We start from the raw sequence: 25839 nt of genomic DNA, 5'->3' as shown, positions 1-25839 counted from the left end.
ACACACTACTACAGAGAATTAATACAGAATAACTTTCTAACATAACACATATAATATTCATTTTAGTATTAGCGAAAAGCCAGCCATAAAATAGGATTTTTCACACTCAGGTGTTTTGCTGTGCAGCAATCCAGGAGGGAACAGCTGGAGGAGCAGGGGTATCCTGAGGGAAGGTGTCCCCTGGCTGTGCCACCCCTCTCTGTGATATAAGGGTCTCCTCGAGCCACGTCTCATAAGCTCTTGGAGATTTATATCACACCCAAGACAGCTCAGCTACCTTAGAAAGCACAAAATCAGCAGGATGGCTTCTCTGGTAGAGTTGGAAACAGAAAAGTTTTAATAAAAGGCAAAATAACAAAACTCTTTACAGAGAAAACCTGTGCCAGGTGCAAGAGGCTCTTGCTTTTGGTAAAACACCTCACAAAAGCCATTAGTTTCTTTGTTCTCTTCTTTTTCTAGTTACTTGCTTAGGTGGGACTTTTGGGATCCTGTCCAACTGGCTATCCTAAAGTTTGAGGTGAAGTTCCCCAGGTTCTATGAGGTGTCTTTACCTAACAGGAGAAAAACCTCTGGGCTTTTTTCCTTTTTGAGGAGACAAAGGATAGTTTGTCACTCCATCAAGGGGGCGCATTCCTATATCTCTGCTGTCCCCTGGGCATGTGCCCACACTGGAGGGGCCAAAGCCTCCCCAGGGAGGTGACACCAGGCACTGCTCCAGGCTGGGGACTCCTGGTGCTGCTGGAAGGGGGAATCCAGCAGGCTCCATGAAAATTAGGGCCCACAGGTGGGAGGAAAAGTGGTGAGCCTGGAAGGGATCCCAGAAAGGCTGGGTGTTCCAATAATTGTGCAGAATGATCATGCAGAGCAGGCTGCTTGGAATGTGGCTTTGGAGTGATTGCCCAGGGCCTGGAGTCCTGTCTGGAAGGTCAATAACTTCTTGCTGGTGACAAACAGGCAGGGAAAAAGGCAGGTATGGCAAGCCCTCCTGCACATCCCCTGTGTGGGAGATCAAAAGAGGATCTTACAAGATTTTGTTAACTTGTAAACTGTGTTTTAAGGGAATTTGAAGCAGCACATGGAAGAACAATAATGAACAAACATTTTCAAGTGGGAGAAATCTGTCCCTGCCATATGTTTCACTGACTCATCCCTTCTGCAGGAGGGGATCTGGAATTGTTTGAGCTATTCCAGTCACTAATGCTTTTTATTTGGGGGGAAACGCAGCACTGGATCCTTCACTGGGTGAGGCAGAGACCTGATCCCTCTAAAGCTCTGGGCACAGGTTAATCCAAGGGTGGTTTGGCTTGGAAGGGACATAAAGATCCTGCAGTTCCAACCCCTCAAATGCCCCCTGTGTGAGTCAGTGCTGGGCAGAGGCCACACCTGGCCGTGGGCTCTGCTGCCAGGATGAGACAGGGGATCATGAGATAACGTGGAGAGCTCAGAACTCCTTTCTCTCCCTGCCCTGGTGTCCTAGGGTAATGTTATGATGCTTATATCCCCATTGGTGTGTTCTGATTGTGCTGTGTATTATGTTCTGTGCCTTCAAGACTGGCTCTGAGGAGTGAAGTTTTGTTTTGGTTTTGTGAAAAACACCAGTCACTTGTTTTTAAAATTTTAAAAGTTTAATTGTAATAAAATGGTTATAAACATAGTAATATAATTAGAGTAATAATAATTTGAACAATTTGGATTAGGACAATATAAGACAATAGAAACAAAGAGTTATGGACAGTCCAGGTACCTTTTTCTGGGCAAAATAAACCTGAAAAAGGACCCACGTTAACAGAGGATTAACCCTTAAAAGCAACAGCCTGTTGCATATTCATACACCTCATCCATGCTGCATAAATTCCATTCAAACACAGGATTCTGTCTGGGCAGTGTCAGCTTCTTCCTCTGAATCCTGATGGCACCTTCATGGCTGAGCAAGGCAGGAAGAAGTTCATTTCTTCTGATAATGGAGCAATAAATTCTCTTTCTCTGAAAGATTTCGGTGTCCTGTGGCTGCTGTCTGGTGCGAGTAAATCACTCCTTTCTTTAAAAAGATATCCCACATACATAGTTCCTATTTTAACTACAAAAGTTACCTTTTAACTACAAAACTACATTTACCATACTATTAAAATGTTAATACAGCACTACTAATCAATACAGCAAAATACATATAGTAAATATTTGTGTGGAGCCATTTATGCACTTTTCACAGTTTTGTTATCAGCTGCTCCCCCACGGCTGGCAGGACACACAGACAGGGCAGTACACAGTGCAGCTTTGGCTTTTTGCTTTGCTCCTGCTTTTGCTCCTGCTCATTAGTTAGTTTAGCTCAGCAGTCCGAATCTTTCCCTGGACTGTTTTTCCTTTCCCTTTCTGGACCCACTCAAGCCTGCTCCGGACTGGGCCCTGGCAAACACCCAGAGCTGGCACCTTGTGGCTGCAGCAGCTGCCCCAGCACCGGAGGGACTGATAACAGAGCGAGCACCCCAGGAGAGACTTTCTGCATTTGTCATCTTTGTCAGAGCAGTGACAGAGGGGTGTCACCTAGTATTGTTCATTTTGTGTGCTGGGGGTGCTGTGCCTGTTAAATAAACAGGTTCTTTCCACTTCTCTCTGAGGAATCCTCCCTGAACCGGTTGGGGTAAGGGGCCATGTAGGTTTGCTTTCTGGAGGGGCCCTGTGAAGGTTTTCTCCCAAATTTGCCCTAATCCAGGACACGTGGTGCTGCCCGTGCTGAGGGGCTGTGGCTGTGTTGCAGGTGTGGCTGTGTGGGGGCAGCATGGAGGTGCTGCCCGTGCTGAGGGGCTGTGGCTGTGTTGCAGGTGTGGCTGTGTGGGGGCAGCATGGAGGTGCTGCCCTGCTCCAGGGTGGCCCACATCGAGCGCAAGAAGAAGCCCTACAACAACAACATCGGCTTCTACACCAAGCGCAACGCGCTGCGCGTGGCCGAGGTCTGGATGGACGACTACAAGTGGCACGTCTACATCGCCTGGAACCTGCCCCTGGAGGTACAGCCTGCCCTCAAAGGCCCCTGCTCCTTAAAACCTGAATTCTGGAGCAGTTCCTGTCCCTAAGCTCAGCCCTAACCCCGCAGAGCTCCCTTGGCTTAGAGGGAGAGGCTGCACGAGCTGCAGGCTGGGCAGGGATTCCTGCTGTCCGCACAGCCCTTCTAGTGTGGTTCTAAGAATTAAGCCTGGACTGTGGTGTTTATCTACCCCCTGAGTGTTTACCCAGCGTGAGGGGATGTCCTGACACTGCTCTGCAGGTGGAGCCTGTCTGCAGACAGATTATTGATGGCAGTCAGCATTGTTAGTGCCTCAGATTTATTCCTGTGTCACTTCCAGCCCAGCTCATGGACACTGATCCCCCCCAGAGCTCCCCAGAGGCTGGGGCTGTTTGTTTTCCCAGTGCTGGAAAGTTTAAAGGTAAAGGATTGGAGGTTGGTGGCTCACAAAAGGGATTCCTTTCCTCTTAAACCTTCTCCTTAAAGAGCTTTGGTGGTTCCTTTGATTTTTGCCCAGAAATCATCAGGTTTTCTTAGATCTGACACATTAATTTTGGTGTAAATCCTGCCACCTTACAGCTTGGTGAATCTTTGGAAAACCACGAGGTGCCACCAGGTGAGCATGTCCAGGGACACATCCTGCACAGGGATCACTCCCTGCACTTCTGGGAAAGCTCCACAAGCTCCAGGAGGGATTTCTGCAGGTTCAAGGCTGCTGCTGGGGCTCTGCCTCCCTAGAGGTTGTGTCTGATCTTGAAAGCCAAGAGCATCTCCTGGTTCCTGGCTCCAAACCGTGCCTGGAGCAGCCCTGGCAGGATCAATGTCCATTCCTGCACTGGCACTGCTAGGCAGAAGCAGGCAGGTGGGCACGGGGAGGCAGCAATGCCCCTGGGTCATGGGTGGGATGAGCAGGTGAATGAGCTGGGGGCTGCCCAGTTCCCCTGGGAGGTCAGACTGGTGCCACAAGTGTCCAGCCCCTCTGGGTGCTCAAAATGAACACAAAATATTCCTGCTTGGCCCAGGCTCAAAGAGCTGCTGAGCCCTGGAGCTGCTGAGGGAGCACCCCCGCCTGGTGTCTGCTGCAGGCCCCTGGGAAAACAGGAAAGCACAAACCCTGAGCTGCTGCTGCAGCTCGCTGCAGCAAGGTTTCATCTGGGGGCTGCTGGCATTTGGGGCACAGCAGTCACAGCTTTGTGCTGCACTCCCAGGGGAACAGCCTGGAAAGGGCCAGGAGCTGCAGGGTTGTGGTCCTGGGGATGGGGGAATACAGGAATAGCAATGGAAAGAGGAAAGGAAAGGAGAGAGGACCTGGGGGTGGGGGAATACAGGAATAGTGATGAAAAGAGGAGAAGGAAATGGAAAAGGAAAAGGAAAAAAAGCTGCTTTCCCAGGGAGCTGCAGGAGGGCTCTGGTTCTGACAGGCACCACTCCAGGGGGAGCTGCCTCCTGGACTGAGGGAATTTGGGGATCTTAAAAAGAGGCTTCAAGATCCAAATGCTCATGGGCAGGGATCAGAAATCCTGATCCTTGGACTGATTTCCTTTTAGAGGTGAAGTATCATCCTCCTGCTCAGAAACAGATTGGGAGCATTGCAGAAAGGATTAAGATCCATCCTGTGGAGCTTGGGACAGGCAGCATCACATGGATCAGCACTGGGGGTGGGAACAGGCCTGGGTGACCCAAAATCAACTTGAGATTTTTATGTATTCCCCATAGGTCTGAGTTCCCCAAAATCCATTTGAGTTTTTTATACTGGTCTTTTACCCATCAAATCCAGATTTAATTTGAGAGAAGCCTTGTTGGGGGGGAGGGGGCAGGCTTATGGCTGTGCACTGGATTATTTTGGGATGCCAAGGCAAATCCCTGCCCAGCCCATCCCAGGTGCTGCCTGACTGCTCTGAGCCCCACCTCCCCCACTCGGGTCTCAGCCTGTCCTGCCTCCCTCCACTGAATCATCTTTATTTTTACCTCTCAGCTACCAGGGGCACACTGAAACAGTGTCTCTTCTAAAGCAGAGTGAATAATTCATTAGGAGATCATTACAAGCATTGTAATGGAAAATTGCTTTCCCAGTTGTGTTTAATGATCTCTGGGAAAGACAAGAGCAGGAGCTGGAGCAGAGTGGGAGCCCAGGCACTGCAGGAAGAAGGGGCTGTGTGCCTGCCTTTGGCTTCCCTGCTGCATTAGCCCCAGATCCCATGGTGGAACCAGGGGGGGCAGCTCTCCAGCCCTGCTCCCAGCTCCTGCTGGGTTATTGCTCAGGGCCAGCTGTGCCTGCAGAGCAGTGGGGCTCTTCAGGGAGATCATTCCACCCTGGAATTGCCCAAACTGCCAACAGCTTTTGCTGAGGTTCAGCCTCACCTTTTCCTCTCATGCAATTTTTATCCTTTATTCTCAGCTGTCTGCCTCTGCTACATTTGAATCTTAAACCTTTCTCTCTTTCCTTCATTCTTTTCCCATTTATTTTACACCTTTTACCCCTCCCTTCCTCTGGGCTCTGTCTCAGTAGGGTCAGGGAAGGGTTTGGTGCTCAGTGCCCAGCCAGGGGTTGCATTTTTCAAATCCTGATGTCCACTTGCTGCTACACCTGTGCCTCAGAACCCAAACAGGAGGAGATATCTTTTAAAAATACCTTGTTTAAAAATACAGATCAGTCTTTGTCAGATGGATCCAAACCCAGGAGAGCTGGGAGAAGATTCCCCAGTTTCCCAACCTTCCTCCAAAATTTTTCTCCTCCCTTTGGCTCCTCTTTTGTAAATTATCCCTGAGGGCCTGTCCAGCATCACCCCATGGCCATTGCAAGGGGCCTCAAAACCCAGCAGAGAATTTAGTGTCCCCCCCTGGAAGCCACATCTTCCTTCTGATGGTTTCAGCCCTGAACATCCCAGAATTCCTGGAATTACTCAACCACAGGCAGTTCACAGGCAGTTTGAAAAGGATCTCAAAGCTCAGGGAAATACTTTCATTGTACCTTTTTTTGGAAGCGTGACCATTCAGTGATGTCCTGTTGTTGTTTTTCAGAATCCAGGGATTGACATTGGGGATGTTTCTGAGAGGAAAGCCTTGAGGAAGAGCCTGAAGTGTAAAAATTTCCAGTGGTACCTGGACCATGTTTACCCAGAAATGAGGAGATACAACAACACCATTGCTTATGGAGAGGTAATTTAGTCCCTTAGCTCAGCCTGCTAATATTTACACTCCCTGATGAGAAACAGCCTCAAAGGAGAGGAGTCTGAATCAAAACTGACTTTCTCTGTGTAATTATCTAAATTTGCATAAATCTGCTCCCAGTTTCTTCTAAAAACCAGTTTGAGGATTTGTTGCTGATCTTGATTGTATGAAGTAAAAGATGTTAATACATCACTTAGTGAATTGACAGAAATTATCCATATTTCCCATTGACTCCATGGATTAAGCAGCTGTATTTGTATTTTTAATACACAGGCATCTTCTAAAACCCTGAGACTTGAACTCAGCCTAATTCCTGACAAGGTCTCTGGAGGATTCAGTGCCTTGTCACAACAGCTTAAGGACAAGATAAAATAAGGGGACTTAATTCAATCTCTGCTGGCTTTGAAATCATTCTGGGAATATAGAAAGAGTCATTTATGGGAACTAATAACAAATACTCTGCTGCAATGGAATTGATGGAGTGGTGGCACTTGGAGCAGGCTCCTCAAAGCCTGGGCACCCCAGATGGGTTATTCATTTTTATTCATTTTAGAAAGGATTTGTTATCAAAGTTACTTAAGGCCTTCAAGCTAAAGCCTCCAAGAAAAGATTCTATTTTCATAGAAAATGAAATTTCAGAATGGTCTGGGGTGGGAAAAAGCCCAGCTGGAACAAGGATTTGATGGTTCCAAGGTGATCCTTGTTTGAGTTGGGCTTTTTTCCCTGCCTTGTTGAGCACTCTGAGATTTCACTGAAATCTGAGGGGTTCTGCATTGATTTCTGGCAGCCTAAACCTGGGTTTGTCCCCACCCCCCATGACCACAGAGCCAGCTGTGGCCAGGGACCCTGCTCCTTGGAATGGGGATTATTATACAAAACCAATTATTAGCCTTGGATTTAATGAAAGGTTTAGTGCTCTGCAAGTTTTCTTTGCCTGATTATTGCTGGTGACACAGCAGTGAGAGCCAGAGAGGGTCCAGAGGGCTGAGCACCCATTTCCTGCTTCTCTCTGATCAGAGAGGGCCTTAACTCTGCCCTTTTTTGTGCCTTAACTCTGCCCCTTCTGTGCCACAACTTTACCCTTTTTCTGCCAGAATTCTGCTAATTTTTGTGCCATAACTCTGCCCCTTTTGTGCCTTATCTCTGCCCTTTTCCTGCCATAACTCTGCCCCATCTGTGCCATAACTCTGCCTTTTTTCTGACATAATTCTGCTCTTTTTCTGCCATAATTCTGCCATTTTTTGTGCCATAACTCTGCCCTTTTTCTTCCACAATTCTGCCATTTTTGTCCCTTATCTCTGCCCCTTTTGTGCCTTATCTCTGCCCTTTTCCTGCCATAACTCTGCCCCATCTGTACCATAACTCTGCCCTTTTTCTGCCATAACTCTGCCCCTCTTTCTGCCATAATTCTGCCATTTTTGTGCCAACTTTGCCCCTTTTTGTGCCATAACTCTGCCTTTTTTCTGACATAATTTGGCCCTTTTTCTGCCATAATTCTGCCATTTTTTGTGCCACAACTCTGCCCTTTTACTGCCATAATTCTGCCATTTTTGTCCCTTCTCTCTGCCCTTTTCCTGCCTTAACTGTGCCCCTTTTGTCCCTTAACTGTGCCCCTTTTTCCCCTGCCAGCTGCGGAACAACAAGGCCAAGGACGTGTGCCTGGACCAGGGCCCGCAGGAGAACCACACAGCAATCCTGTACCCGTGCCATGGCTGGGGCCCGCAGGTGAGGCTGGCACTGCCAGGGCCAGGGCACCCAGGGCACAGCCCTGGGCTGTGGCCTTTGCTCTCCAGGCTTAAAAACACCTCGGCTGTGTAGGAATGTGCTTTTTTGTTGAGGGAGTGATAAAACTATCTTTTGTCTCCTTAGAAAGGAAAGAAGTTCAGAAGTTTCTCTTTTTGATTGGGTGAAAAAGCTCCTTCATAGGCTGAGGGGACTTCACCTCAAACTTAAGGATAGCTAATTGGACAGAAGCTAAAAAGCCTTGCTTAGGCTTAGGCAATTTACTAGGAAAAGAAGTGAATAAAGAAACTAATCACTTTTGTAAGGTGTTTTACTAAGAGCAAGAACTTCTAACACCTACCTTGGTTTTACTCTGTTTGTTATTTTGCCTTTTATTAAACTTTTTTGTTTTTAACACCCCAACAGAAGCCATCCTACTGATTTTTATGCCTCCATGGGTAGCTGAGCTATCTTGGGTGTGTTATGGACCTCTGAGAGCTAATGAGACCTAACTTGAAGAAGCTCCTATAAAATGGATATCACAGTGGGTTTTCCCAGCTGCTCCTGCAATGTTTTCTGGATTCCCATCATCCTGCCAGAGCTGCAAGGAAAAGCCTTGAAAGAAATTGGAAACCTTTGTGAATTGAAAATGTTGGAAAGTGGAGATTTTTGCAATTTGAAACAAACAAAAAAAAATTGAAATTTGTAGCTTAAAATAAAAATTTCCAGACAAAGGTAAATAGCAATGATCATGGACACAATCTGACTATTTCCCTCCCAAGGCCAGATTGGATGGGAGTTGAATGGAAGGTTGGAAAAAAATGATCTTTAAGGTCCCTTCCAACCCAACCCATTGAGGGATTACTTCTCTTCCACCGGCAGAATAAACCCAGACTAATGGGGTAAAGAGAACAACTAGCGCACTGGTAATGAGCCATTTCAGCTTGGCTGGAGTTTGTTTTCCAGCACTCCTTCTGCCTCTCCAAAAGTTTTGGAGCATCTGGGGCCCAGCAGGCTCAAGGAGGTTCATTTTCAGCTAAAAAATGTGCAGTTCAAGGAATGGGAAAGCATAAAAATCCTGTTCTCATTCCACAGTCACTCTGGACTAAGGGATCCCAGAGCTCACCTGAGCTGGGAACTGGAGGAGCTGGGAACCAGCTGTGGGGTGGAGGAAATCCCACTGTGGGTCACCCTGGCCCTAAAGAGAGATCAGTCCCTGGGCTGGTGGAGTCCCTGCTAAACAGAACCTGCTCTTGCTCAAAACCCCATTTTTCTCTTAAATGGCACCAAGTGCCTTTTGCACTCTGTGGCTGGAAATCTGAGCCTCTAAGTGCATTACTGTGTGAGAAACTGGATTGGCTGCCATTGCCTGCTGACCCTGAGCTTTAGGGGGAATGGCTGAGAACAGGTTATTTATTTTTCCCTCAGTGTTATTGGGATTAAGCTTAGCAATGTTTTCTTTCCCTACTTGAAGTTCTGAAGTCAAATTTTGCTGGCTGCCTGGAGCTTGACCATTTCATCCTTCCTGGTCTTCCCTCTCCGCAGTGTCCCTTCCCTCTCAGCTGAGAGCCAGTTCTTGGCAGTTCCTTTGTTTCCTGATACATCCAATTAGTGACACTCCTGGAAAATGCTGGGTTTCAGCAGCTATCAGCAAGTGCAGAAGCTTTGAAATGGCCTTTGTGGCACCATGAAGGAAATGGGACTTTCCTTACAACTGTTTAATTAATGGGCTGCAGGTTGTAATTTATGGCTTGGAATGGAATTAGAAGTAATGGAAACTCTGGTTTATATATATATATATATATATATATATATATATATATATATATGTTTAATTTTTATTTATTTATATGTGCATGAAACCCCTCAATGAGTTGTTGAGCTCCTGTGGAGTTGCTCACATCTCAAAGCACACGTGGTGTCCTAAAGTCCCCCCTCCTCTCCTTCATCCCAGGGCCCATCCCAGACATTCTGACACCCCAGACATTCCTTATTTCAGAATAGATAAATTATTTCACTGCCAGCCTTGGCAGCAATGAGAGAGGGGCAGGTGTGAGGTCCCTGCCGCCACTGTTACCTCCCAAGGACAGAGGGACAGTGGGGCTGTGCCTCCTGCTGCTGCCACACCAGAGTGCTCCAGGGGATCTCCTTGGAAGCTCTCCATCTTCCTAAATCCAGTCCCAGCTGTGGGTTCCCAGCCCAGCTGGGAGAGAGGGAATGTTGGGTCTGCCAGGAGGGATTTGGGCCATGCTGGACATTTTGTGTCCCATGCCCCATTTCTACTCTCTCCTGTGACTGCCCATGGATTTGAGCTCAGCCTGGATGCAGTTCAGGGGGGTGGCTCTGAATGCAGCTGAGATCTTGCCTTTGCTCACTCATCCCTCACTGAGTACAATTTTTGGGATTTTCCCCTTATTTTCCCTTCAGTTTTCTGTTCTCCCTGTTTCCATTCACTTCCAGGTCAAATGATTATGAGAGTCCCTCATCATCCTTTTATCCTGTAATTATATTGAGGCTGCTGATGGGGTTTTTTCCTGCTTGATGGCTTCATCTTTGAGGCAATCCCTCATGGAAGCACCTTGCTGTAATGATGTATTACACTAATAATGCAGCCATAGCTCATTGCAGTGACACAGCTACGGTGATATATTAAGGTGATAGAAAGCACTATAATGCTATAAAACTTAAGATAATGTTCACCCAGTAGAGCATTTCATTTAATTATAGGATAAAATATGTTTTGCCCATTTAAGCAGCAGAAGTTGAGGACAAAGCCATCAATACTGAGCTCATGGGGGACACGGCAGGAGCAGGGGTGACGAAACAGCACCCTTTAATCAGATTAAATTGTGGTAAAAGGCAAATCCTGAACGTTTTACTGATGGCTGCTAATTGATGTTCTGCTCAGAGCAGAAGGGAAGCTAAACAACCCGAAATTATTTTCCAATAGAGTCAATGAAGGTCATCAAGGCTTTTATTTCCCAGGTGCTGGGATGTCTAATTAACTTTCTGCCATCCCTGAGATGCAGCCAGCCAGAAATCACAACCACAGGAGATGGATTGGAGGGGCAGCTTTGCTGGGGGTGATCAGCCCCAGCCCTGGAGCAGCTGAGGGAGCCAGGAAGGGTCTGGAGCCCCAGGAGAGGCTGAGGGAGCTGGGAAGGGGCTCAGCCTGGAGCAAAGGAGGCTCAGGGGGGCTCTTGTGGCTCTGCACAACTCCTGCCAGGAGGGGACAGCCGGGGGGGTCGGGCTGTGCTCCAGGGAACAGGGACAGGAGGAGAGGGAACGGCCTCAGGCTGGGCCAGGGGAGCCTCAGGGTGGATTTAGGGGAAATTTCTTCACTGAAAAGGGAGGCCAGGCACTGGCATTAGAGTGCCCATCTCTGGAGGTGTCCAAGGAAGGGCTGGAGGTGGCACTCAGTGCTCTGGGGACAAGGTGGGCATCAGGCACAGCTGGGACTGGACAGGCTGGGAGGGATTTTCCAACCCCACTGATGCTGGGATTGCCCCCAGGAACAGCTGAAGGTGGAAAGTGGCCAGGTGCAGTTTCCTGGAAGAGGTTTTATGGAAGGATGTTCCAGGGGCTTGGGGCTGTCAGTGCCTCTGCCTGGGGATGTGGCTTTGGGCCACTCAAACTGGTGAATGGGTTAAAGACCTCGTCAGTTTGAGCCACTTGGAAATGCTTGGCTTGGGAATAGTTTTAAACGACTTTCCTTTGGTCCTTTATCTTGGTCTTTCCCTTGTTTCTTGTCCTGCCCCAGGCTGGGTTGGGGCCCCTGGCTCAGTCTGGAGAGGATCAGAATAACAAAAGAGGAAAGAGGGCTTGGAATTAACCTGTCCTCTGAGGAGAGGCTGGGAGAAGAGCTGGGGGTGCTCACCTGGAGAGGAGAAGCCTCTGGGATGGACTTGTTGCAACATTCCAGGGCCTGAAGGGGCTCCAGGAGAGCTGGAGAGGGACTGGGGACAAGGGATTGAGGGACAGGACACAGGGAATGGCTCCCAGTGCCAGAGGGCAGGGCTGGATGGGATGTTGGGAATTAGGAATTGTTCCCTGGCAGGGTGAGCAGGCCCTGGCACAGGGTGCCCAGAGCAGCTGTGGCTGCCCCTGGATCCCTGGCAGTGCCCAAGGCCAGGCTGGAGCAGCCTGGGACAGTGGGAGGTGTCCCTGCCAGGGCGGGGGTGGCACTGGGTGGACTTTAAGGTCCCTTCCAACCCAAGCACTCCATGGTTCTGTGATCAGGGCTTGGGCTGCTCCTGACCCCTCCTGTGGGGAGCAGCCGGTGGATGGACATCAGGGAGCTGTGAGGAGCTCAGGGCCTGCTCTGATACACAACATTTTCACTCTGGGTGTAACTCCAGCAGCCGGGGGGAGCAGAGCCAGGCCCACCCCAAGGGAGCCGGGCACCCTGACTGGGTCTGGGCCCATGAGCTGCAGTCCGACCCTGTTACATTGTTTTAACTTGATTGCAGTGTTTAATTATTGCAGCCCAGATAACCCAAACTCCCAGTGGGATTTACTGCCTCTTCCTTGGCATCTGGGTCACAGATATGCTCAGTTAATTAACGTGCTGAATCCTCCTTATTTGTCTGCTGGATAATGGCCTGATTCATAATTTAAATAAGCAGCTGTGAAGATCTTTCCCTTGAACTAGAAAAGGCAGGACACTGATGTCCCTTTCTTCTCACTCCAGAATTTAAATGTGTTTAGGGAAATACTGTGGTGGCACTCCTTGAAATGGAGGAGCCCTTTGTGTGCCTGATGTCCCCAGGGGCATCACCCCTGCCTGCTGCTCACATCCTGCCTCCCCTGGCAGCCCCTGGCAGCCCTGGGCAGTTGGATCCCATGGGAATGGCCAGGGCAGCTGCAATCCTGGGCCTTTCCTGAGGGCAGGTCCAGGCTCCCATCCCAGTTCTGGCCCCTCTGGCTGGTGCTGCTGCCTGGTTGAAGCCCTGGAGGCTGTGCCAGGCACCCACAGGCACCAGCCCAGCCAAGGCTGGCTCACCCAGCAGGGCTCCATGTGGAGTCCAGGGAAACCCATCCATTGCCCCAATCCACAGTGTTCCAGGAGGCTGCAGGAGTCTGCTCCAGGAGGGGTTTAAGGCTTGGAATTATTCCTTCCCTTTCCTGTGTCTCAATTCCTCACCTGCATGTGGAAAAAACCAAACCCAAGCAGGGATAAAAGTCTGGAGAAAATTGGGATTTATTCCTTCCAGCTCTTCTTTCCCTGTGCATCCCCACAGAATGCTCCCAGGGCCTCTGGGTTGTCCCCCTGTGCTGGTGCTCTGAGGTGCTGAGGGACTGGACTCCTTTGGAAAGGCTGGAACAGCAACCAGAGCTTTCCTCGTGTTCCTGGGACAGGACCTGGGACAGATGGGCACTTGTGGCTTTATTTTTACCATGTGTGAGTCTCCCCCAGCTGACCCCAGCCGTGTGGGGCTGGCTCAGAACTGCTGTTCCCTCTGGCCAGCTCTCCAAGAGGTGCCACATTCCCTGCTGGAGCAGCCTGGGAGCATTTACTCACAGGGAATTTCTGCTTTCCCACACAACTCCAAGCTCTCCCAAAGGGCTGGGGAGGTTTGCACCACGACCCTGGACAAACCTGCCTGGCAAGTGTGGAAACTGAGGAGCTTGGGAGAGGAAAATGTTCCCAAACCCCAAAGGAGCCAAGTTTGAAGGATGTGGTGTTTAGCTGTTCCCCGTGGCCAGCTCTCCAGCTGCCACATTCCCTGCTGGAGCAGCCTGGGAGCATTTACTGACAGGGAATCTCTGTGTGTCCCCAGCTGGCTCGATACACCAGGGAGGGCTTCCTGCACCTGGGGGCCCTGGGCACCACCACGCTGCTGCCCGACACGCGCTGCCTGGTGGACACGGGCAAGAGCCGCTTCCCGCAGCTGCTGGACTGCGACAAGGTCAAGAGCAGCCTCCACAAGCGCTGGAGCTTCATCCAGGTGTGTCTGGGGCTACCCTGGGGGCTCCTCTCTGTGGGAAAAGGCAACCCCTAACAGAGGGGAAAACAACGCATCTGACTCCATGGATATCAGAAGGCTAATTGATTTAATTACTTCATTATACTATATTATTCTATATTATATGACACTACATCTAAACAGAATCTTCACAAGCACCCAACCCAACTCAACTGCCCGCGTCTGGTGACTGTCAGCCCACAGTCCTGACACACACACCTGGACTCAATTGGTCAATGAATCAAAACACTCACACCAGAATCCAATTACCAATTCCCTTCAGGTAAACAATCTTCCACAATGCATTCTACTTGTGAACAACAAGAGGAACAGCAATTGAGATAAGAATTGTTTTTTCTCTCTATGAGGTTCCTCACTGGGATTCCCAGAAATATCCTTTGGAAGTAGTGCCTTGCTTTTCTCTGTGAAGAGAAATGTGGCCACACCTCTGCTGTGTCCCAAGGCCTGGCTGGGGCACAGCCTGTGGGATGGGGTGGGACAAAGGGGAAATGATGCCACGGCACAGTGAATTCCAGGTTCTGGGGCAGAGGGAGGAGGTTAAGAGGGATCAGGGCAGCATTTCAGGACAATTTCTAATCAAAGTTTTCCTTTCTGGTAGCAGAAAGGTGGATCTGGTTGTGTCTGATCTGCCAATGACTTCCAGATTCCTTTGTTTCTTGTGGATGAAGAGTGAAATTCATTTTGTCCCAAAGCAGAGTGTAAAAATCTGGCTTGGTTTGAAAAGCCAGCTGTGTGCTAAGGAGGGCAGGAGCCTCCCCTGAAATGGAGAATGTAAACCCTCTCCTCTGAATTGTTATAATTTTGAAATTAAGGGGCTCTCAGGCAAAGATATGGGAGTAGGAATATCAGTTCTTTACTACGGAAGAAAATTTAAAATAATAAAAATACAAATGCAGTAATACAAAACCCCACTGCCAGAGTCACACCATGCCCTGCCCCCTGTGTGTCAGGGTGGTGGCACAGTCCCATCCCAGGGGGGCTCAGGGTGGTGGCACAGTCCCATCCCAGGGGGGCTCAGGGTGGTGGCACAGTCCCATCCCAGGGGGGCTCAGGGTGGTGGCACAGTCCCATCCCAGGGGGGCTCAGGGTGGTGGCACAGTCCCATCCCAGGGGGGCTCAGGGTGGTGGCACAGTCCCATCCCAGGGGGGCTCAGGGTGGTGGCACAGTCCCATCCCATGGTGTGTCAGGGTGGTGGCACAGTCCCATCCCAGGGGGCTCAGGGTGGTGGCACAGTCCCATCCCAGGGGGGCTCAGCCCTCCTGCAGTGCCAGCTGTGGCTCTGCTGGAGCAGGGATCCTGCACAAGGGGGGAGTTTTCCTCTGGAGCTCCAGGGCTGCTGGAGATGGGCCTGCTCTCCCTCTGGGAATGCAGGGCAGGAGAAAGCTGCTCCTCTGGGAATGCAGTGGGCAAAGGCTGCTGTGCTGTTCCCAGGTCAGATTGGATCCAGGCAGGAATGCTTGGCTCCTCCCCTGGGCGGAGCATCTCCCCATGGGATGATGGAATTTGATCAGCCCTGCAGGGACACTCAGTGGCCATGGACAGCAGAGATCTCCTGGAGGGAGGATTGGCTGTGGGAGAGATAAAGAAACCTGCCCATGAACAGCAGAGAACTGCCCCAGCTCTGACAGATGGGGATAGAACACACACATCTCACAGCCCAGGGCAATAAATCAGTGTTTACAGAAGGGTCCCACTTCCCAGCAGCTGTGGGATTTAAAGGTTACAGGTATCCCTTGGGTGCTGTCAGGGAAAGGGGATGCTCACTCCATTTATTTGGGGAATTATTTTATTGTTTGCATTGCATTCCCACCTAGCTGAATGGCCCTTCCAGCTGTGCCCAGGGCTGCCCTCCTGGTCCTGCTTTGCTTCCCAGGCAATTAATATCTTCCTTTTTCCATCTTTTCCCATCTCCCTAACTGCAGAACGGAGCCATCCTGAACAAGGGCACGGGCCGGTGCCTGGAGGTGGAGAACAGGGGCATGGCTGGCATTGACCTGATCCTCCGCAGCTGCACAGGGCAGAGGTGGACAATTAAAAACTTCATCAAGTAGAGGCTGGAAGAGTCAGGGGAGTCTGACTTGAGCCACGGCTGAGGGGACTGATCCACCTGGACTCCTTTGGAAAGGCTGGAACAGCAACCAGAGCTTTCCTCGTGTTCCTGGGACAGGACCTGGGGCAGATGGGCACTTGTGGCTTTATTTTTACCATGTGTGAGTCTCCCCCAGCTGACCCCAGCCGTGTGGGGCTGGCTCAGAACTGCTGTTCCCTCTGGCCAGCTCTCCAAGAGGTGCCACATTCCCTGCTGAAGCAGCCTGGGAGCATTTACTCACAGGGAATTTCTGCTTTCCCGCACAACTCCAAGCTCTCCCAAAGGGCTGGGGAGGTTTGCACCACGACCCTGGACAAACCTGCCTGGCAAGTGTGGAAACTGAGGAGCTTGGGAGAGGAAAATGTTCCCAAACCCCAAAGGAGCCGAGTTTGAAGGATGTGGTGTTTTGCTGGGTCCTTCTTCTCTTTTCTCTTTCCTGCCCCTGTATCCAGCAGCCCCTTTCCTGATTTCTGGAGAATCAAAACACCCCCCAGCAGCTCCCAGGGATCTTTCCAACCTTTAATCACAGAAGTTACCCAAAACAATGCAGTGGGATAAACCCCCTGACCTCTCCTTGCCCCCTCTACACACCCACATGCTGCTGGCCAAGCCAGCACCTCCCTCCATGGAGACCCCAAAGGGGTTCCCTTGGGATCCCCTGGGATGTCTGCCTGCCTTTCTGGGTGACAGCAGGAATGTTCTCTGAGGCTTGGACACCCCTGTCCTGCCTGCTCAGGCCTGGCCAAGGTCCCCCAGAGTCACTGTAGCCCTTCCTGGGCTGTGGAAGGGACAGGGAGGGAGGCCAAGGCCCCAGCAAATGGCAGCTTGGCTGAAATTCTTGGCCCTGAAGCCACTTGAGGCTTGTTGCTCTGGTGGAGGGATCTCACTTGATTTATTTTTGGCTCACAGTAATCCTCGCTACCAAATCTTGGCTGCCAAATCCACCTGGGAGTTCTCTGCTTGGGGCCCGGACGTGTGGCTGCCTGGAAAAGGGAAACAGGATCCTGCAGCATTGCTGTACATGGGTGGACACAGGCTTTGCTCAGCAGGGAGGAGAAACCAGCCCATATCCTGTCCTTCTCCCAGAATAATCCTCTTTGTGGCTGCCCTCTGGCTAGGGTGCACTAAAATAGATTAATATATGAGATGGATGTGTAAATATGTTTCCCAAGCTGGGATGTGCACAGAGTCCTTTGCTGCAGAGCACTCATGCCTGTCTTCCATTTGCATCAGGATGAAGCTCCCTGGATGTTTAACGAGCTGAATTTTCAATGCCATGCAGCAGGTTTATAACTGATGTTTTAGTAATTTATTGAACAGAAGCAGATCTATTTCATTGTTCCTTCTACAGCAACCAGCATCACCTAGGACTGATTGTTCATTTAGGCTTTACAAGGCTCCTTCAACCACTGGGGCTGTCTCTGATTTTTCCCCTGCCTTCCTTAATGAAGTAAAACCTCTTAGTTGTCCTGATCTGCAGAGTAGAGAGTCAATGTAGAATTTTGCTCTCTTTTTCGCTGTTGCATCATCCCTCGTGTACTAAATTTGAGCACTTCCAAACCCGAAATGACCACAGCTCTGTGGATGCATGAGCCAGCTCCCCTGCCTTTGTTGCCGCCTTCTAAGAGAAGCAATTTCCTGGTGACTCCAGGACACCCTGAGGGCTTTGAGACCCCCCCAGCTCTGGTCCAGCTGGTAAAATGTCCTTAAACTGAGCAAATACTGGAGGGAGAGACTGTGTGGGTCAGGATAAGCAGCCAGACAGCCCCTGGATGTTGCCTGTGCTGTAATTCAGCCCAGCTCGAGCCCTGCCAGTGCCCAGGGTGGCAGCAGATGGCTTTTGTCACGTGTCACGGTGGTGGGGTGAGGTCCCCACCCCGTCTGCTCCCACAGCAGGGCTGGATGGGATGTGTGGCTGCTCCTGGGCTCCATCCTGGCTGTGCTGAGCCCCTGGCCAGAAGGGCCTGGCTCTGTCCCAGTCCCTGCCTGTCCCCAGTCCCTCTGCAATGGCCACGTGTCCCTGGTGCCACTGCGGTCACCGGCAGGTGGCACAGGACACCCAGGGACAGCACGAGGATCCTGCTGCTGGTGAGCCCTGGGATCCCTTGGAATGTTCAGGCTCAGACCTGCCTTTCCTTCGTGCTCCAGAAGGAAAGGCAGCCCCTGAGCCAGCACCAGGAAGGGAAGGTGGAGATGAACCCTGGGCTCCAGGACCCTCAGCTGGTGCAGAGCCCCGGGGAGGTGTTGGCCCCTTCTCCCTGCTCCAGCTTCCAAACCACTGGAAACAGGAGGAAAATCAGGCTGAAAAGTGGGAATTTCCTCTGCTGTTCTGTCCTGACACCGTTGATGACTGCAGGGTGACCCCGGGAGAAATCTGTCTGAGATCTGGGTCTCGTTGTTGCATCTCGCTTATCTCTAATCATCTGTTAATTGCTTTAAGAAGTGATCTCCAAGTGATTCTTATTAAATATCTGGTTTGAGCCTTGCCTCTTGAGTGATTTTCAAAAGATTCTCTGCTGCTGAGATACAGAGGCAGTCATTCCTCTGCTTTACTCATTTAATAGAAAAGTGCTGCTGTTTTAATAAAGCTTCCATTTTTAAAAGAAATGGAAATGAAGGAGATGGTGGGCACAGATTAACTCCCATCCCATCCATCCCTGCTGCTGCCACTTGCCAGGATAACAGTTACACCCCACAAGCTGGAAGGAGATGTGATGTGGCCAGTAAAGCATCACCTGCATTCCCGAGCCCAGGCTGTCCCTAAATGTTCCTGGTGTCACCTGGAGCTCAGGGCACTCCTTGAACCCACTCCTTCCACCCATGTTCTCCTGAGCACCGGGTTGGTGCTTTCCTGGGTGCAGGGAAGGGTCTCTGTGGGCGCACCTGTGACCAAAGAGAGCTGGGGCACAGCAGGTGAGGGCACCCAGGTCAGTGTCACCTGGGCAGGGGCACATCCAGCCCCTGCTGGGCTCTGGAGCCACAGGGCTCTTGCAGGATGGCACAGGATAGAAACCTGAGCCCTTGTGGGGAGCATTTCCCACCCAGGGGCAAAACCCATGTTGGAAGATGGCTCAATCTGCTTCAGAGCAGATGGAATCATGGAATCCCAGAATGGGTTGTGTTGGAGGGACCTTACAGCCTATCCCAGTGCCTTTCCACTGTCCCAGGTTGCTCCAACCCTGTCCAGCCTGGCCTTGGGCACTGCCAGGGATCCAGGGGCAGCCCCAGCTGCTCTGGGCACCCTGTGCCAGGGCCTGCCCACCCTGCCAGGGAACAATTCCCAGTTCCCAATATCCCACCCATCCCTGCCCTCTGGCAGTGGGAGCCATTCCCTGTGTCCTGTTCCTCCAGCCCTTGTCCCCAGTCCCTCTCCAGCTCTTCTGGAGTCCCTTCAGGCACTGGAATGTTGCAACAAGTTCATCCCAGAGTCTTCTCCTCTCCAGGTGAGCATTCCCAGCTGTGCCAGCCTTTCCTCTCAACAGAGCTGTTCCATCCCTCTGCTCATCCTGGAGCCTCCCCTGGGCTTCTCCAGCAGCTCCAGCTCCTGCCTGTGCTGGGCCCAGGGCTGGGGCAGCTCTGCAGGTGGGCTCTCACCTGGGCACAGGGGCAGAATCCCAATCCCTGCCCTGCTGCCATGCTGGGATCAGCCCAGGGCTGGGGGTTCAGGGCTGGGCCATGGCCAGTGTCACCCACAGCAACCCCAGAGCCCTCTCCCAGCGCTGCTCCAGCTGCTCATCCCAGCCTGGATGGATCCCAGGGGCTGCCCCAACTTGAACTTGGCCTTGTTAAACTTCCTGAGATTCCCAAGGGCCACTCCTGGAGCTGTCCAGGTCCCTTTGGGGGATCCTGTCCTCCAGGAGTGTCACTGCACCCTCAGCTTGGTGTCACCTGCTGAGGGTGCCCTTGATCCCTTCGTGTGCCATTGATGAAGATATTTAAACACCACTGGCCCCAGATCTGGCCCTGAGGACACCACAGGTCACTGATGTCCAGCAGGACTCTGAGCCATTGACCATGACCTCTGCAGGCAGCAGGGACTCCTCCTCTGCAGGAGCTTTGTGCTGCCCAGGGCAGAGAGCAGAGACACTAAAGTCTCATTTCAATGCTGAAAGTTGAACTCATGGACTCCCCATGGCAAAGCCTCGGCTTGGGCACGGAGCAGCCTGGGCACTGATCCACTGCTAATGGGCACGGAGCCGAGCCCTCCAGGGAGAAGGGTGCACTGGGAATTCTGCAGCTCCTCCTCACACACGGGAAGCCATCCTTGCTTGGGTTGGGACTGGGAAAAGCGTCTGTGGCCATCAGGAGTCTCAGCTGGATTTCCAAGGACAGTGGGATGGATTCACAGAATCACAGAATCACTGGGTTGGAAGAGACCTCAAAGATCATCGAGTCCAACCCAGCCCCAACACCTCAACTCAACCCTGGCACCCAGTGCCACATCCAGGCTTTGTTAAACACACCCAGGGATGGGGACTCCACCACCTGCCTGGGCAGACCATTCCAGAACTTTATCGCTCTTTCTGTGAGAAACTTCTTCCTAATATCCAACCTGTATTTCCCTTGGCCTGATGAAGGACTGAGGCCTCTCCCCTGGCACTGCCCAACTTAAACAATCCTTTAAATGCCAGAAAGACTTTGGGCCACTTTAGGGACAGAATAAACCCTTCCAGCTGAGAAATGTGAGGGGCTGAGCTCATTTTACTGTGAGGCCGAGATCTTGTGTGGTGGCTGGTCCTGAGTGTTGGGGCAGGGGGTTCCTGGAATCAATGTTCCTATAAATCAAAAAAATTCCCCAAATCAATGATGGCTTTAAGTCCTCCTGCAGGCAGGAGCCCCACAACCCCCTGGAGCCAGGGGAGTTCCTCAGCTCCCTCAGGAGTTCAGGAAAGTTCCCACTGCCGGTTGGGAATCTCAGCTGTGCCTTTGACAGCAACAGAACCAAATAAAATCACAGCAGAAACGAGGAGCTCCAGAGCCCAGCAATGTCCAGCACCCAGGAAATCCTGTCACGTGGGTCCAGTGTCACACCCCAGAAGGTGAGTGTGATAAACACTGCCCATCTCAGCTGCTCCTCACCCAGGAAGGGCTCAGATGGGGATTTATGGCAGGGACAAGGGGCAGTTCCCATTTCCTGCTGGTTTGGGTGACTCCTGCAAACCCCAGCTGGGAATTTGGCCCGGAGGCTTTGGATCCCATGTGGAGCTGTGCTCAGGGCAGTGAGAAAGGAGCAGCCTGGGGAGGTTCCAGGGGCTCCTGCAGTGCCACATATTCCTTCTGGAATATTCCTTCAGAGCTCACTGTCTGGAGCAGCCATCCTGCTCCTCTGTGTCAAGGGATGTTCCTCCAACAGAAGGCAAAGAACGGGGAGAGAGATGGGATAACCCTGGGAGCTTTCCACAGGAGGCATTCTTGTTTCAATCCCACCTGGTATCTTGGATGTGTGAGGGGTAAGAGCTCTCCAAGTGTCTTTCCTGGCTGTTGTAACCCCAGGTTTTATTGTTATGGGCAAGAACCCAGGCAGGAATTAATTTCTGATTGTGCTCTTGGAAATCCAAGCCTGGGGGAAATAATCCAGAGGGGCACAAGGGGCTGAGCTGAGCTGCACCCAGCACCAAACCAATGGCAGCAGCTGAATTTTGAGAGTGGAAGAGCCACCACAGGGATCCTTCCAGCCTCCCAAGCCCCCACGAGGAGCTGGGGTGTTTCCAGCAGGATTCCCCACCACGGAAAAGTGCCCAAAGCCCAGGAATGCAGCTCTGGGTGGCAGGACAGAGCCCAGGGACCCCAGGCAGTGCAGGTGCTTCCTGGGGCTGTGGAAATGCTGAGCTGGGAGAGGTGTGGTGGGCATGGCCTTGGATGGCTCTGGAGAGCAGCCAGCTGCTGCCAGCCACCCTCCATGGCATGGCAGGGGGAGAAAATCCCATGGAAAATTCCTGGGGAGGGAGAGGGCACTCATCAGGCACCACCACGGGCAGGATACTGATTTGGGGAACAATAATTGGATTGATTACAATTACAAATGGGGTGGGTGGTGACAGGCAAACTGAAACCCCAACAGCCCAGGCTTACCTTCACCCAGCCATTCCCAGCTCTGCCATTCCAGGAGCTGCAGGTGGATGGGCTGGGCTTGGTCCATCTCACTTTGCATGGGATCCTTCCTCAGGAGTTCCCCTTGTGCCACCCTGGAGTTCCTCTCATGGGATAAAGTCCTTCAGGAGCTGCTCCAGTGTGGATCCCCCATGGGCCACAGCTCCTGAAAGAGCTCCAGGGGGGCTCTCCAGGGGCTGCAGCTTCCCCTGGGGCATCTCCCCCTGCTCCAGGGGGGCTCTCCAGGAGCTGCCAGGGGTCTCTGCTCCCCTCTGGATCCCCAGGGGCTGCAGGGGCCCAGCTGCTCCATGGACTCTTGGGGGAATCTCTGCCCCTGGAGCAGCTCCTGCCCTGCCCTTGTCCCTGCTGGGCTGGTTCTCACCCATGTCCCTCTCTCCCCTCTCCCCCAGCAGCTGCACAGTGATTTTCACCCTTCCTGGGAGGTGTTACTCCAGAGCAGCTCCAGCAGTGGCCTTGGCCCTGACATGGCTGCTTTGGAGGCAGCTGGACCCCAAAGTGACACTGGGAGGAGGGAAAGGACAGCCTGGGAAGGGGGGAGGGAGAGAGCACGGTGGAAAAGAGGGTTCATTAAGGAAAGGAGGGATCACTGTGGTAAAGGAGGGGTCATTAAGGAAAGGAGGGATCATTAAGGAAAGGAGGCTCCTTCTGCCATTTCTTGCCCAGCTCTGAGCATCTGAGGATGCTCCCCCTCGGAGGGTCCCTTGGGCAGAGCTGTCTCCTCTCCAGCAGCCTGGGAGGGGAGGGGACAGTCCCAGCTGGAGCTCTGCTGTCCCCTGCTCCCCTGCCGTGCCCTCCCCAGCCCCGGGGCTGTGCTGGGAGGGCAGAGGCAGCCCAGGAGCCGTGCATGGCCCAGGCTCAGCTCTGCCCCTTGCCCAGAGTCAGCTCCCAGGGACCTTCACTCCCTTCATGTTTACACTATGGTGCTATTTTTGTTCCACTTTCCCTTTGTCTTCAGTGCTGTCTTGTCTCAGTTTTGTGTCTTAGGCTGCCTCACATCCCCTCTTTATTCTCTGCAGGAGTTTGCTCCATCCCTGTCCCCTCTTGCTCCTTTATTCTCTGTGTGTTTTCCTTTGTTTGCTCCTTTTCCTGTGTTATTCCTTTTGATTGCTTATTTCCACTTCAGATTTTTTTCACTCTCTCTCATTCTTTCCTGTTTCATCTCTCTTCTTCTTTTCCTCTTGCTTTGTTTTCCCCTTATTCTTGTTCTCTCTCCTGATTTTTGTTCTTTCTGTGTGTTTGGATTCCTCCCCTACTGCTTTCCTCCCCAAGTTCTCATTTGGGTGAGAAACCAGCCCTTGATTAAATTTTAATCAAAGCGCCTAAAATCCAAATCCAAGTCCTTTTTCCCCCCTCTTTTGATTGCTAAGAAGCAGACATTAGCACAGCTCAAGACAGCAACTGGTGCCCATCCTGCTGCAGTGCCTTGGCACAGGCTGGCAGGTGGGGATGCCATGGCCCAAGCCATGGGTTTTCCAGATTCCAAGAGCTCCCTGTCATGGGTAGGGGCAGACAATGGGTGGATCCTGGTTTCAAGCAGCAGAAATCCCTGGTGCTGGGGGACAGGTCTCTCTGAGGTGTGGGATGACCCTGTGAGGGTCTGGATCACCCATGGAGATCCAGGGGTGTGGCACTGACATTCTCTGAAAAATCCCTTCGCCCAGGATTTTTCTCCTGGGAAGCTGAGAAGCCTCAGAGAAAAGGAAAACAATTCTGATCTCATTTGCTTCTCCTGTGCTGTGCTCATGTGAAATGTGTTTGGAGATTGTTTACCCACAGGTGATTGTTCCATTGCATTCTGCTGGGAGTTGTTTTCACTCTTTGGCCAGTCAGGGCCAAGCTGTGTCAGGGCTCTGGAGAGGGTCACGAGTTTTCATTGTTATCTTTTTAGCATTCTGTAAGTATCCTTGCTGTATCCTATAGTATAGTATAGTGTAGTGTAGTATAGTGTAGTATTCTTTAATATAATACAGTAACATAAAATAATAAATTAGCCTTCTGAGAACATGGAGTCAGATTCATTGTTCCTGCCTTTGTCGGGGCATTCCCTGCAAATACAATACAGGGGGAAAAGGATGACATGGGACAAAGTGGATCTCAGGAGCCTGGATTTGCTACAGGCTGGGATTGTCGCTTTTTCTAATAAGGAAAAAAACCAAACAAACCCAACCTCTAATGGTCTTTATGCTGCCCTTGCTGAGCTGAGTGAGAGCAGAAGAAATGCCTGCCCAGGTGCCCTAGGGTGGTGGGACTTCCAGGGGACAAAACAGGAGATGTGGGGCAGGAAAAGGGGAATCAAGAAAGGGAAACAAAGGGATCAGGCCCAGATCTGGTGGAGATGAGCACTGGGCTCATTCCTGGGCTGCTCCCTCTAGGATGGGGCTGGCTTTGGCCAGAGAAAGGTGCCTGACCCAGCACAGGGACCTGGGAAGGGTCAGCCCTGCCATGGCCACCAGCAGCTGCTGGGGCTGGACTGGGAGGAGCTGGGAAGCTGCTCTGTCCCCAGGGTGCCAAAACACAGCCCCTTTCTGGGGGATTTTCATCCCATCTGGTCCTGAACTGTTTCCTCAGGCCCCCTGTCCTCCCTGGCAGAAATGGGGTTTGTGTGTCCAGGCTGGAATGGCAAACCTGAGCCTTTCTCCTTCCCCAGCCCTGACAGGGAGGCTGCATGAATTCTTTCCTTCTGTTCTTTCCTCTCTTTTGCTTCTTCTGATCCAGAAAAGATCAAGACACAGCTCTGTGTTTCCCAGCCCCAAACCAGCAGAACCCTCCGGTCATCATGGAATCACAGAATCCCAGAGTTGTTTGGGCTGGCAGCGACCTCAAAGCCCATCCAGTGCCGCTCCTGCCACGGGCAGGGACACCTCCCACTGTCCCACAGCCTGGCCTTGGGCACTGCCAGGCATCCAGGGGCAGCCACAGCTGCTGTGGGAAATCCATTCACCTCACCACCCTCACAGGGAGGAATTTCATTCCAATACATGTGCAATAAATCCACAACCCCTTGGGACAGGAGTAATGCGATGGCTGACTCTCACAATTAAAAGGCAAATATCATGTATGTATGTTAGGAGCAGTTTTATAGATTTATAGCTGTGTTTTACCCCCCTTGTGCTGTTCTCAGGGCTGCCCTGGGTGTGGGACATTTGGGAGGGTCACTCGTTCCTATGGCAGCACCTGAGCTCCAATCAAGGTGTCAGGCAGTGATCTCCAGCCCTGGGCAGGGAAGGAGGAGTCCATGGACAGAACTTTGGGAGGGCTAAAGGGTTACAAGGTGAAGCCTCCATTATGTAGGTAAGCACATGGAGGGGAAAATCCTCTGCTCCTGGTGCTGTAATATTTTCTCCATTCAGTCTTCTGTTGTGTTTTTGATAAGGTTTCCATAAAGCTTTTAAATATTTTTGGAAGTGAGGATCATTTCTTCCACCCTGGAGCCAGGAGCCCTCCACATTTGGTGCAGTGGCTTCACCCATCCCAAATCCTTGCTGGGAAGAGACAGAAGAGCCCATCCAGCTGCTGAGTGTGTGACCCAGTGGCCTGACAAGAGCTCGGCCCCGCTATCAATTATAATTGTCATTAATTATCGGCAATCCTCGGAGCCAGGCCGGCTCTCCCTTCTCTTCCCGCTCGGGTAATTCCCTTGACCTGCCGTGTTTAAGCGGAGCAGCTCCTGCCGAGCTGCTTTGTTGCTGTTGATAGCGAGATAATTATAATGCCATCAGTGGTTAAACTGTTTCAATAGCGGCAGGCCCTCTCCTCA

The 25839-nt window shown here is 51.6% G+C and overlaps 1 protein-coding gene across 2 annotated transcripts in view; it reads left to right on the top strand.

The window, feature by feature from the left end:
- The window catches only part of GALNT17 (polypeptide N-acetylgalactosaminyltransferase 17), a 235715-nt gene extending 217264 nt beyond the window's left edge, over window positions 1–18451 (top strand). The window contains exons 7-11 of one of the 2 annotated variants that reach the window (XM_059866014.1): window positions 2820–3005; window positions 6023–6160; window positions 7802–7897; window positions 13675–13842; window positions 15805–18451. In XM_059866014.1, coding sequence (XP_059721997.1) covers window positions 2820–3005; window positions 6023–6160; window positions 7802–7897; window positions 13675–13842; window positions 15805–15933 — 717 coding nt within the window. In that variant the 3' untranslated portion in view covers window positions 15934–18451. The remainder of the gene's footprint in view (window positions 1–2819; window positions 3006–6022; window positions 6161–7801; window positions 7898–13674; window positions 13843–15804) is intronic. The other variant, XM_059866015.1, reaches the window with a different exon arrangement.
- Window positions 18452–25839: the final 7388 nt, after the last annotated feature.

This window comes from Haemorhous mexicanus, chromosome 22 (assembly GCF_027477595.1).
Source record: "Haemorhous mexicanus isolate bHaeMex1 chromosome 22, bHaeMex1.pri, whole genome shotgun sequence".
Taxonomy (NCBI): Eukaryota; Metazoa; Chordata; class Aves; order Passeriformes; family Fringillidae; genus Haemorhous; species Haemorhous mexicanus.
Note: the sequence above shows the minus strand (reverse complement) of the source record. Positions and strands in the feature narration are given on the sequence as shown.